Below are 14371 nucleotides of genomic sequence, written 5' to 3' on the forward strand. Positions count from 1 at the left end.
TTCAACATTCATAAACATAATTGCATTTATTTTTCTAGTCAATACTGAAAACAAATGATAATTTATAACATCACAACTTTCCTCTCAAAGGACCACAACCATAACAGTTTCCACTCCCTTTCAAAAGAGGTGAATGATACAGAAGAGGTTGGATTGCCTATGCAGGAGATGGATACATTATTTTCCCCTGTGAGAATATATTAACATTGTTGCTATCAACTTCCTTTTGTAGGTGTATAAATGACTTTTGGAAAACAGGCTGATTTAAAGCCAGTATTTTTCATGTGCCAAATCACATGCACTAAAAATCCAATAGTGGAAATAGCAAATGCTAATATTTTAAAAGCATAATAAAGGAACTCCTTTTTTTCCCCACAAATTCACAACAGAAACAGTTTGTAGCAGAACCAGGTTGTTATTACCATTCCATCCAAACAATCTGTATCCTTTTAACTAAATAGTGAAGCATTTGAAAGCCTAGACCATGTACACTGCTCATACAATCCTCATCCTGTTTACTTTGAAGCTGGTGGAAAGGCTTCCAAGTGATTTCATTATACACTGAATCAGGCCTGGGGTAAAGAAACAGGATTGCTTAAATAATTTTTAATATTGGAATCTTCAAATACTATACCATGGCTTTGTACTCAGATGCTAAAAGCCCGTTAAGTGGCACAATGGTTTTGTGATAGAACTAAAAGGAAAAAGGAGAAAGATGAGAGTTCCCTGGGAAAAACAATTGGGGAAAAAAGTAGGGCATTAGCCAGAGAACCCACTACAGCAGACAGGCTCTGTTAAGAGATTACAACTAGTACCCACTGAATGGAAGGGACTTCAGGACAATTCCACTGACTCTATGTTAAGTAACTGCAACAAGCTGAATGTTCATACAGTCAAGACTTAGCAAGGCTCTGCTATTAAAGCACAGGAGGGATGGGACAACAACTTTAACTATATGTTTTGTCATTCCTGTATTCTGCCCAGACTGCTTTGAAAACCTGTTTAATGTTTCAGTTACTTTCTTGGCTCAATTCTGAGGATTAATATTTCCTACAATTTCCTCAGCATTTCCGTTTGTCAGTCTCTTATCTGTGAGCATTTGCCTGTTCATTCATAACCTTTTTTTCTTCCAAATCTGGTCTATTTGACTTTGCCCATTTGATCCATTCAGATTTCATAGGTCATTCTTCTTTTGGAACATCTTTCCTGTTAGATTTTTCCAGCTCTAGCTTGCTAACGAACCCTCCTGGATAAAGAAACACCCAATGGACAGGAGGTTCACAGTGTGTGGTAGCTGTGGGATCATAACTCTGTTGAAAGGTTGTGACAAATGTTTTAGCTCTCACTACACCTGCAATATTCCCTAATCCTGTCAGTTCCTTCAGTATCACTAGAATCTACCTGTTCCTTCTGAAACACTTGTTCCTATTTAGTAGCTGCTTTTCCTCTGTTCCTTAACATCCACTATCTCCACATTTTTCAGTTTTAGTACCCCATCTTCACCAGAACACTTTCTTCTCTCTCATTCTGCCTATGCACATTGTTTATTCCTGTTCTTCCTTAGGCAGGCTTCTCTTCTGAATTTTCTAACATCAGCAAAGGGGGTATCACATTATCAACCTAATCCTTACTATAGAAAGAACTTCAACAGAAGTAGGTATAAAGTAAAAGACTTTAGTCAAAGCTTGGTCTGTATTCTAACTTTATTTCAAAGTAAACACTTTGATTTCAACACAATTTAAAATAGATTTCATCTACTTGTAAGAAATTTTTCTTCCTTCTATCCCTCAACTCCCAAATCTTTTTACCTGAGAAATGTTTTCCCATTGGTGTGGCTATACAATTCCCTAACTTGGCTCACATAAAAACCATTTCTAACCACTTGGCATCTGGACAGTGAGTCCTAATACAGCTCAAAATAACAGATTATGAAAAACACAGACTGTGTGCTAAGATGCTGAAAGGCATCCTGCTAGAGTCAACAGGTGCCAAGCAAAAATCATATGCTTCAGTACTGAGACCATGGAGGAAAAATATGTACAATGGCTTTCTAGTCCTTCCTCCACGTGTGATGCTGATTGATGGTAAGGTAGTGCTTTAAAACTGTCATGGTCTCACTAATAGTGATAATGGCAAGGTCCTGACATTCACAAACAGCTCTGTTGCTGACAGCTTTCACAGAAAAGCATCAGAAACAGACTGACAACAGTTCAAATGTACCATTTAACACATCAAGGTACAGTAACTACACATATTCCCTACAGACATCGATCCCTTCAGGGTCATTAAAAGGTCTTCCTAGAAGTCATTCTTTCAGATTCCTTTTATAACATTTCTTTATACCATCCATGTTCAGAGAAGGCTACATAGCCTTGCTAAGCTTGGTTTTGGTACCAAAGGACCATCTACATCGAAGTGGCATATTCTCTGTCGACCTCCTTCTGTGGCCCATAAGGAGAAATTCTCACAGTTACAGTATGAATGACAAAGTATTAAAACCTAAAATGTAATTTCCCTTCAGCAGAAGGCCTCTAGAGGGGTAAATGTTCTTAATTAAATCAACTCTTCTTGCATCTTACATCCTGGAACAGCTAGCTAACCACTTAGGCTTTGAAGCCTGACATTCTTAATTTACAGGTCTGCAGTTTCACATACACTTAGGTCAAATGGTCCCTCCCGTTTCTATTCCATCTGAAATTAGTACATTCCATTGCAAAAGAAAGGTTCTACTTGGTGTTAGAACACAGGAATCGCAGCACAGGAGGCAAGTATTTGGTAAGAATTGCTCTTAAGACTACCTGTTTAAGATTTTACTTTCCTGAAATCAGCTGTATGCAACAGAAGCAATTGTTTGTGGCCTTCATTGCTGGCTTTCCCTGCCTGAAGCAGCAAATTGTATACTAATGCAGGGACAATTTAGTTATTGACAACCCAGATCGAATAGGAAATAGTAAACCAAAAGTACAGGACACAATACATTCCTCTGAGGGAGAGCTGAGTCCTAATGCTGGGCTCCATGCAGTTATCACAGGATCAGCTATAGCAATGTTTTGAGAGCAGCTCAAGACCACAGCTCAGGAAAAGTTCCCTGCAGTTGCTTACAAGGTTACATTCCTCACAAAGCTATATTCATAAACCAGCCAAAAACAGTACACTTTCCCAATTGTCTAAACATTCACATACACTAAAATAAATCCAGGCAATAAAGGAATCAATTCCAAAAACTCAGGTTAGTGTAAAATAGGGATGACATTATGGAAATAGGGAAGAGCTATTTAGAGCTGCAATGATAAAAACGAACCCCAAAACACAGACATGAAGCTGTACAGTAAACAGCAAAATAAAAACACACTGGGAAAAGCTTCCAGAGATGCCTTTCTGCTTAGACCTTAAAAGCTGAGAAGCTACTTAGACTTCACTACCCAGCCCCAGACTAAGCTATTTACTGGTACAGAAGCAAAAGAGTGGGGAGAAACAGATTTGACTCATTTTTAGTAATTTTCCCTGCAAAAATATTTTTTGGAGCAAAATGATACACCAACAGCTGAGCCAATTTTTTTTTCCCTCCCTCTCAGACAAAATTGGATCATGATTCATCATATACACAGTTGAGTTTTAATTTATTCCTTTAACAAGTTTGTGTATTTTCTTGTAAGCAAGAATTAATACACTCACACATGGGAAAATGTTAATTTTATTGCATTGCCTTTCAAATTTACAAAGGTTGAGTCTCACTCCTGTTGGCATTCATTCTAGTCTCAAGATAAAAAAAACAAAGCAAATGTCTGACCTGTGCAGAGGTCCCTTCATCTTTGTAGAGGTTAACACTAACCCCACACCAGTAGCCTCCTGGACAAAATGAAAGGATTCTGCCCCCATCACTGTGGGCATAGATAGACCATTATCACCTTCCTCAAGGAAGGCTGTTTCATATTTACTTGTTCATGCTTTAGCTCCATGGTGCCACTCAATAAAAAAAACCAGGAAGGTGACATAGGAAAGCATTTGGCCTAACATAAAACTTCACTCAGTTCAGTGGAGTCCAAGTAGAATTCAACCATCTGGTATTCATCTATACATCATGTCTACGATGTGCGCCCGCTAAATGAGCGGTTCACAAAGCAACACTAATGATGATAACCCTTCTGTTCTTTCAGTGAGAAGCTCACCGAGCCCTTCAGCTACTGGAACAAAAGAACACACTCACTAAGATGTGGGAAGAGTTCCCAGACCTTCTCAATGCTCCAAGAGAAAAGAAATTCTGCTACAACTTCTCCGTGAAGCGCTGCAATGCATTTGAGGAAAGTGAGGAGCAGCACACAGTACCCAAACAGCACTCGAGTTGTGTTCACTTCATCAGCCATGTAATGCAGATTCATGGAAGAAAGCACCCAGAACACATCTGAGCCTTCACCTTGTCAACTATTGTCTCAAAACATTCACCATTAAGAGGGTTCAGCACATGTGGCTCCTTCACGTTCCCAAGGGAAGATCATAGAGCAACTGATGACTGCATTTCAGGAGGAACCAGACCTGTCAGTGCTGCAACTGTTATGAACACTAATGGTGTAGTTAGCAACTTGGTCCTAACCTGCCATCATCTGCCAAAGCACAAAAACCAGTTCAAACCCTTTAGCTCGGGAAGCACAAAGACACTATATGGGCCCTTCTGAGCCACTGCTGCAACAATAGTTGCCTGCTACTTGATAAGCTTCACAGAAACACCCACACAACCCCCATGTAACTACATATCAGAGGCATTTTTCACAACTATTTTGAATCTTCCAGGCCATGAGTTGGACATGGGAAGCAAGTTCAGCTCTTAGAAAGATACAAGTGCATTGACTTCCATCATAAAAACCCCTTTGGTCACTTACAGGTTCCATTTAGCTTCACAATAAATTTGTGGACTCTGGAATAAAGTAAAGCAAACTGCACTTGCTAAGTAACATGCAAGTGTTGTATTTACACATACACATGCATACAAAGTACATGCATGCTCCACATCACTGTTGTTTCTTACTGGATTACATTTAGTGCCAATTTACCTACATGAAGGCCTGATGGGAAATGAGCAGTCAGGCAGATGGGGCCAAATCTTCAGCCTCTGTGGGCTGATTGCTTATCTGCTGGAACGGGGAAACTTCACGACAGCAAATTTGAGATGAACAGTAGATTTAACACCAAGGAATGCTGCTGTATAAAGGCACATGGCATGATGGCTTTGTATTCAGAGTAGAATCATATTTAATACAATTACAGTAATTATTTCAGCCTAGTCAGCCCTGGTTAAGTCTCCACTGGAATTAATTAGCAGATGATGGTAAAATACTTCGAACATGGAAATGTTAAATACTTCCATTATTAGTATCAGTCTTGCAAGTGCTGCAAGAGCATGCAGGTCCAGGGTCCTTGGCATACTACACTGTTGTAACATGAAAAAATAGGCCAGTACTTTTGCCTGTCTGGTTTAAAGACAACACAATTCATTGTACTAATCAGGTATCTGCCTTGAAAACACAGAAAAGCTCAGGCCCTACCTTACCACCAAGGAATCACCTTCTGTGATCTAACACAAGCTAAAGAGACATGACCATCCCTCATGATCTAATACCAGCAGGACTGAATATTTACAGCAAAAGGGGAATGAAAACTGGATGACAGAAATAAAGAGCAGGAGAAATCTACTCTCTGTACTTTAAACTTCTAGAACCAACTTAAAGTCTTCTGCCCCTCCAGCACTGTGGTGCAGAGTATTAAATCCCTCCTTGGTAACACAACTTTAGGCAAATACCTGAAAAAGATAAGAAAGCAATGGCTGAAGGCACAAGGTATAGGGAAGAAATTAAGATACTGAATCACAAAAGGTTAAAAGGGCTGGGTCACATTCAGTCCTGCAAAAAAACCCCAAAACTGCATGCAACTAAATAAAAGAGGTTACAAAAGACAGCAACAAATGATTATTCTCCCTAATCAAAGATGGAACAAGAAATAATGAGATGAAGTCATAAAGAGGAAAATGAAGGATTGAAAACCTTTGTAACTCAGAGAGTGGAACAAACAGCCCAGCGGCTGCAGAATACTCATCACACTGAGGGTATTCAGGCTTAAGTAAACACCCATCTGTTAAAGAATGTTTTGTACAATCACTCCTGCTATTATGCAAGGAGGTGGAACGAGAGTCCCAGCAAAGTCTGGGGACTGGATACCTACAATTCACTTCTTTCACATTTTTTAAACATTTTTTCAGAACAACAAACATCTGGTTCTTAATCCCCCAATTAACACTGTTTCCAGCCCTAAGGAATTAATCATAGACTTCATGGAAAACAGCTATTTGCCAGCAATGGAGTAAAACAAATTGCCTACAAACTTCTACATTGTTAATGAAGCAGTTTAATTGCCCTTTTTAAAAACATTTTAGTTAGAATAGAAAGTCATCTCTGGGCAGAGACCTTTGCAGCAGTATGAAAGCAGAATTACACAGCAGTATAGACTTGAGCTCTCATTCATGGTACTGACCTCCTTTGAAGAGCACTCTGGGATCTAATGATGAAAAGTACTGTAAAAAGTGCTAGATACTATCATTAGTATTCAAGAGAGCAGAATTCTATGGCTTGGTTGAATTCAAAGGGACCTGCTGGTACTTATGAAAGCTGATACCTTTTACAGAAGAAAACGGCTCTGAGGGCAATGTTAATGCAGGCTGGCTGACCAGGGTGGGGGCAGGCCACACTTTTTGCCAGCAGCTCTCACAGCAAGCTGCACTGCAGACTTACTTAGTATCACTGAACCAATCTAATGCCTGCTTGCTTTTTGATTTTACCATTTCCACAACGTGCTATTTCAATCTGTTTCCATCTACAGAGATAAGGTGGTATCTAAAATACCATCTGGATCAAGAAAATCTACATTACTGCTTGCATACTCAGAACTCTGTGCATTCTGCCACTCCTGTTGCTGCTCTTCATGCTGAGCAGCTTTCCTGGCTACAGCTGGTCACCAGAAGATGCTTATTCCACGAACATCTCTCTTTTACCACCTCTTACACCCTGCAGCTCGGTGGATTCACACCCTGCTGCTTTCAGCTGCTGTGGGGAAATTAAATGGAATGGAAAGTCAATCACCAAATGTTCTAGTACTCTGCTTTTAAAGATGTCCCTGCTTGTAGGAGTGGAACGTGCTGTTCGTCAGTTTATTCGCCTGGCTTTGCCACTAGATGAATTTTAAGTAAACATCTTTTATTCTCACAAAACAGATTTTCAGTAAGTAACCAGTACAAACAACATGAGTTACAACTCTATCCAGCAATACAGTCTCTCAATAATAGCTCTGAACGTCTCTGCCAGCTTCGGGGAGTCTAATTGACCACTATCATTTACTTCAAGGTTAGCATGATTTGGACAGCTCTTGAAAACATGTTTTTGTTAGTAGAGCCTTCTGTATACATTTGCTGTGGTCGATCTGCTTTTCTGCCTACTGATTTTGCCTTTTGTCCTGTGTGAATAGTCTTAAGACATCAATTAGTAACATGAGGAATTGAGTAATTTCCCCTTATTCTCCTTAAAATCTATTTAGATATTTATCAGATGCCAAGTTGATGGCGACTTTACCTTTGCATCTTTCTACATGTCCTACATGCCTTCCATGTTTCTTATTTGATGTCTAATCTTTATTAAATTTGCAGCTGCTCTACTACCTTCATACATTTAGAGCTGCTACTAGATACCTGCACAATGAGGTACTAAGAGGGAAAACACACATTTCTTTATTTAGTCTTGGAAATAATTCTAAAAGCCCTATTAAAAATGGCACTGTAGTGTTTTGGGGTTGGTTTCATGGTTTTGGTTGGGTTTTTTTACCATGCCATTTCAGACTGTTGCTTGTCTATCAATTTATCCATGGTTCCAGCATACTTCAGGTGATAAGAAACCTCCAAATTGAGGCCAGGAAGATGGATTTAACTCAATATTTATAGTTGACAGTGTATTGAACTCATCTAGTCCAAGCCATCTAAGTTCACTCATTTACTCCTTGCTTTCTAAATTACATCAAAACTGTCTATAATCCTGTTACTTCAGATGGCTCTGGGATCAGTGATTCATCTGTCACGTTTCTCTACTTCGGTCTTTACCAGGGACAGGGAACAGAACACAATAGGGTACAAGCTGAGGAACTATAGAGATAAGACTGCCATCATCAAAAAAGCAATGGCATCCAGAAGGATGAAATACATCCTCACAGACAAGTCCAGAAAACTGCAGCTTTCACAATTAACTTCTTTGCAGATGCCAGAGACAAATCAAGTGGTACTAGGTGTTACACACTTCGAAAGATCATGCTCTTAACCTTTCCAATAATAAAATAATGAAAACCCCACAACTTAACCAGCCTCTGGTGATAGAGGTGCTGCAGCTAGGCTGGTACCTTGTGTGCTTATTTTCTACTGACAAGTGTACAGGGATGAAGACTGGGCTGTCTGTCAGTGGTTACGGCAGGGAGCTATTGTTCTATCAGCTCTACATGGTTTCCTTAACAGGCAGTCAGCAATTAGAAGTCTCTTAGCCAATAATTACAAGCATAAGAATACCTTCTGAACAACATTATATTCTAGTTCTATCATGTAGCTCGTGCTTCTCAGAGTGCAACACACCAAATACCAAAAATTGATTCTTTTTTAGGGCTGAAATCAAAGTCTCCACTGGCTGGGCAGGTCTGTTTGGCAACAGTTAAGAAAGCTCATGCTGCAATTTTAGGTGGCAAAGAACACAGGCAAACTATGACTTATTAGAAAGCGTTAGTGTGTTTTCTTAAGATATTCCTCAAAGTGAACAAAGCATTCCACAGCACCTTTATTAAGCTACAGAACTTATTCCTACTTACAACTATACCCAACACAATGCTAACTTCTGATGAGAAGCAAGGCTATTGGAAATGACCATTATTGTGAGCTCTTCAGAGAACATGTCAAGTATCACGTGGCAGACTATGCTATTATTGGAAGTTCTCAATATATGTTAGCAAGTTAGATATTCTGGTAACCCTCTCTCTTGGAAATGTTTTTTTGCACATGAAAATGTCACTGTGTGAAATCCCAGCCTAATCAAGCACTAACTACTACAGTTAACTCTTTAGAAATCTTCTTGTCTTTCTCAGAATTAGAATTTAAATTCTAATCAGTTAAGAGCTAAATAGTAACTAGATTGTCTGATATCCCCAAACATTATGAAGTTTTACTTTTTCTGGCCACTCCAATGTGCATCTCCCGCATCTCTGATCCCGAAACACACAAAAAGCTGACCAGACTTTAGAATGTAATAACTGAAACACTTTAAATGCAAGAATAAAATAGGAATAAGGAACGTGAAACAATCCAGCAAGGATATAAAATGGCAAACGTTACAAAAAGACATCTCATGTCTATGAATTCTGTAGTCAGATTATTTTGAGCACAAAAGTCATTCTTTCATCACTGAACAAAAACTTACTCCCTTGTTGTGAGTACCCAGATGCAGTACACACCCACAACAGCTCAATCTCTCACACAATACCTCCCCCGGTACTGCTGAGCTTTCTTTCTTACCAGTTGGGACAGCAGGATCCATTGTTGGCTTTTCCCAGGTATTGATCTGCTCCCAGGTAAATCCATTGGTTCCCAAGGCCACACTATAACCACAATTACTGTAGTGCTCATCAAATGAACAGCCACCTGAAAAGAAAAATGAACACATCCCTGTATTATTTTTCCCTCTTTACAAGAGGTCATTTACTAATAATATTTTGTACCCAAGGTGAAAATAAAGAAATCATTTTCCTTCCTATTAGATTTCAGACAGTAGAAAAGGCAAACAGAAAATATTCTTGTACTTTCCATGCTACCATTTCTTACACCAGTTCCCTTTACTTCAACTTATCATCCATACACTTTCAAGGGCAATTGCACACGATAAGCACATGCACAAATATTTGTGTCTCCCAGTTTGATTCTTAATTACAGAGACCTCCAAGTCAGACAGTAAAAAAAAAATAGATAAGAAGGAAAACAAACAGCAAACCAGCAAAGGATCATTTTTGCTACAGTAAGTCTTCACTTCTTTTCGCTTTTAAGTCTTGAATTACACAAGGGTGGGTTACACCTACGGAAAGTGCAACCTTCCTTTCAAACATCCCTTCTGCATAACACCATTCCTCAAAGTGTTTCCAGCCAATACATTTGATCACAACCTTTTAGTTTCTTGACAATAACAACAAGAAGCAAACGGCAACTAGCATTCACACCTTCCAGAATGTTGACTAAGTGATCTTTCCTGAAATACATGAAAGTAGCTAACTGTCATAAATAACCTGGCAGCTGCCTGAACACTTGTGAATCAAGAGAAATCCATGAATGGGGGAATGAATTTTGTATGTAGATGTAGATCTTCAAAACTTGTGTCATGCAGACAAATTCAAGCTGGTTTGTTCCCCCATAGGATATTCCTACACTGCTGTCCCTTATGTTACCTCAGGCACATTTCTCTTCATGTCCACTCAATTTAGCTTGCTAAAAATATTTCAGTACTGCATCCATTAGATCATGCAGCCTGGGTCCTCGAGTTGAGACCCCAATCATGCCAACAGTGTCTCTGTACTGCTTTGGTTTTCCCTCTTAGGGAAGTGAGGATAATTTTTCTCTGCAGACTCTAGTCCTCCAAAGTCAACTGGACACATCTAACACTTCAGAGCTGCAAGGACTGAGCGATGCTCAAGGCAATACTAACATGCTCTGCCAGCCAAACTGCCAATTGCTCTTGACACTAATCAGAGTTATATTCCTGACTCTTTACTCCTTCCCCCAGGCTGCAGTGCCTACACACACAATAAATAGCTGGTAACATGAATGATCTGTGGTTCATTTGCAATAAGGATTATCCAACACTAAGGACATTGAGGCCTCCTTCAGTTTTCACCAATACTTTCTAATCTCCAGCTCCTAAGAAAACTCAAATTGTCCCAGTTCCTATGGCATTTCACATAAATGACAAACACAAATAAAAGATCCCTTCCAGTCCCAAACATTCTATGATTCTATGATACACCAAGTCATTAATATTTATTAAATCCTTTTGCTGTTAAAGGACTTCAGATGCACTCCAAACACAACTACTATTTTATGTTGTTTTACCAGACTTACATTGCTTCTATTTAAGTATACACTGTAAGGATTTGTTGGGTAGAGTATCTGACACCCCAAAATAGGCTGTTGCTAAAGAAAAGTTTAAAGATCAAGCTTGCCTGAAAAAAATAGTAGTTAAATTTGATATATTGTCTATTTTCATTATAAAGAGATTTGACTACAGCAGATTTTACAGCCCTTGAAAGCTTGCTGCCTGTTCCAGTAGAGTCTCTGCAAACATTTCTGAAGTGTCATTATTTTACAATATTTTAATAGCTCTTGCTTTAAATTTACTGTACTCATGAAGCTTTCCCAGCTGTCAAAATGAGCAAGATTACACTTACAACAGTTTCCTCTTTTTTTTTTTTTAGATTTAATTTAGGTGAAAAGGTTCAAATTTAAAATATTAAACATGCTCATTAAAACATCTAAGGGAAAACAAAGGTGTTCTGGAATGTGTGGGAGTATGTGATGCAACTGAAAGTCACCTTTTTCACAGCGGGCGGGTATGAGAGACAATATCAAGTAGTCTGCTCTCAGTCTCCAAGCGAGGCATTCTAATTTTGATAGATTCACTTCAAATAGCATAACTTCAGACACACACCATTTCCACACAGCTCCTGTTCAGCATACTACAGTGCACAAAAACGGTGCTGTCTCAGAGCTATTACTTTGAAGGGATTGTAAACAAATTCTCTGATTGAGCCAGACAATTGTACGAGAGACTTCATGTACACAGAGAAAATTGCACAGGTGCTGTTACAAAGTCCCAGAAGCAAAATAAGTGATAGTAGCAAAATATGGGGTAGCAGCCCTCATTTAGCAGGAAAGGTGATTGGCAGTATCTTGGTCTGATCAGCTAAACAGGTTATTTGATACCAGCTGAGATACGTAAGTCAGAAGAGGAGCTGAAAAAGGGATATGGTCAGAACTCCTGGAAACTAATTGCGAGTTTCCACTGATAAGAAACAACACCTGAGGAAGCTTTCAAGTGTCTTGTCTGAAAGTCACAGCTAACCTTGTAGCACATCGGATAAGAAAGAAGAGAATAAACTGCAGAAAGTCTAGAAAGTAGCAGCAAGATACCTACATTTTAAATAAAAAAAAGATTAGTGGAGGAACCTCCAAATGCAGAGTGACAGGGCAATAAGACAGAAGGATTAATTTACTAGAAGCAACAGAATTGGAATTCAGAGAGGTGAATTTGCAGGAAATGAGGACAAAGAGGGGGAAAAAATGGAGTCAATTTTAAAAGCTCAGACAAGCAGACTGGCTGCAAGAATCTTGGGTACCCAAGATGAAGGAAGTCTCCATCTGCTTCTTGCTATAGCATGCCAAAGAGAGCAGAGTTAGAAGACTCATCTGGGACCCAGAGCCATCTTAACGTGTGAGCTAAGAAGTCATCAGCTGCAGTGTATGTTGTATTATGGAACAGGAAAGAAACTTCAAGGGAGCAGAAGGAAAGAATCACATCCTGAAGGTCACAGATTTCGGGGTTACCATAATAGCCAGAGTGGCTTGTGGTCATATCTGGCAAACAAGTGTATCTTAGGCAGCTCTAAGGCCTTGTCCCTCCTGCAGAAGGTGGCAGATGTGGCACTACAGCGTCCGTTACAGGCCCCCACATTCAGACGAGCAGCTACAGAACTTCCACCCATCTTCTCCTCAGGATTTCAAGTACCAACGTGCTCTTCCTCCTACACTGACTTGAGAGTCAGCAGGCTGGCTGCTCACACAGTTCCTCTCGTTTTGTCCTGGCATTTCACCCTTAATAAACAGGGTTCCCAGAAGAGGTTCACAGGCCGCGAGGGCCTGTGAGGTGGCAGCCAGGCACGACCCTGCCCTGGTCTCTCCCCTCACAGGCCAACCCTCCTGCTCCCCACTGCCAGCACACGGGCATGGAGTAAACACATAGCCCTTGAAAACAAAAACAACCACTTCTAAGGGCAAATCCAGACTCTGGGTCAAGTCAGGAGGTGTTTTCCTCTCCTGAAAAAGGAGCCAGGGAGGCTGAGGGATGGCTCCACAACACCCCACGGTGCACAGCTTCACAGAATGCCAGGATGGTGCAGGTGGGGATGGGACCTTCAGAGCTCATCCAGCCCAATCCCTTGCTAAAGCAGGTTCCTGTAGATCAGGGAGCACAGGAACACGTCCAAGAGCATTTTGAAACCTCCCGAGAAGGGTCATCCACACTCCCTGGGCAGCCTGGGCCAGGGCTCCACCTCAGCGCCAAAGGAGTTTCATCTTGTGTTCCAGTAGAACTTCCTGTTCAAGTGTTCCAGCTTGTGCCCGTTACCCCTTGTCTTGTTACCTGTGACAACAGGAAAAAACGCCACCCCATGCTCTTAACATACATCTTTCAAATACTTACGTTAATGATATACCCCTTAGTCTTCTTTAGGCTACACAGCCCCAGGTCCTACAGCCTTTCCTTTACCACCAACTCCACATCAACTGAGTGGTCTCTCTCCATCTCTGAGGTCCTCAGCCTCTCAGAGGCCAGCGGGGCTGACCAGAGAACCTGCAATTCAACACAATGAAGGGGGGTCCTCAGGTGGGCCCTGCTGAACAGGCACAGTCTAGAGGCTCCAGGAGGGTAAAATGAGATCGTAGTTGTAAAAGACCTTTAAGATGAACAAGTCCAACCCCTCATCTATATTTCCTTGCAATATCTCTAGGCATGGTGACTCCACCACCTGAGGAGGAGGAAGAGTTTGAAAAAAGCATGGCATCACACTTTTTCTGAGGAATATTGTTGACCCAGGAGATGAAGGTGCTCTTATCTTCAGATATGTGTTCAGGTCAATCAGCTCCTAAGCAAGCTAGGGAGGAGATGCAGGGCAAAAGGAGCATTTGATGTCTGAGTGCACTTGCATAGGTGGTCCTTGTGCCCACCTAATGGGACTGAGCAATCCAGAGCTTTGCTACAGCACTTCGCTGCAAGTTCCTTAGAAATTCAATGAGGCTCCACTAACAGTTTCCATTTTACACTAAAAAATTACTAATAAATTTGAAGTGGCCACTTAAGTAGGGAGAGTAACTTCAAAACGGGCTGATAGGCTAAACTAAACAGATGGGTTATTTTCACTGATGTCAGTATAAGCTTAATATTCAGCATTTCCTAAGTGGATACCCAAGTGGATACCTAAATGTAAGCTACACCTAAATATGCTGGAAGACATGCTGGAAAAAGGAGGGGAATAAGAGTTAGAT

The 14371-nt window shown here is 40.4% G+C and overlaps 1 protein-coding gene across 1 annotated transcript in view; it reads right to left on the bottom strand.

The window, feature by feature from the left end:
* Positions 1-14371, bottom strand: part of PTPRT (protein tyrosine phosphatase receptor type T) — a 475736-nt gene that overhangs the window by 334372 nt on the left and 126993 nt on the right. The window contains exon 2 of the mRNA XM_062008833.1: positions 9584-9709. Within this exon, the coding sequence (XP_061864817.1) occupies positions 9584-9709 (126 nt within the window). The remainder of the gene's footprint in view (positions 1-9583; positions 9710-14371) is intronic.

Source organism: Colius striatus, chromosome 16 (assembly GCF_028858725.1).
Source record: "Colius striatus isolate bColStr4 chromosome 16, bColStr4.1.hap1, whole genome shotgun sequence".
Taxonomy (NCBI): domain Eukaryota; kingdom Metazoa; phylum Chordata; class Aves; order Coliiformes; family Coliidae; genus Colius; species Colius striatus.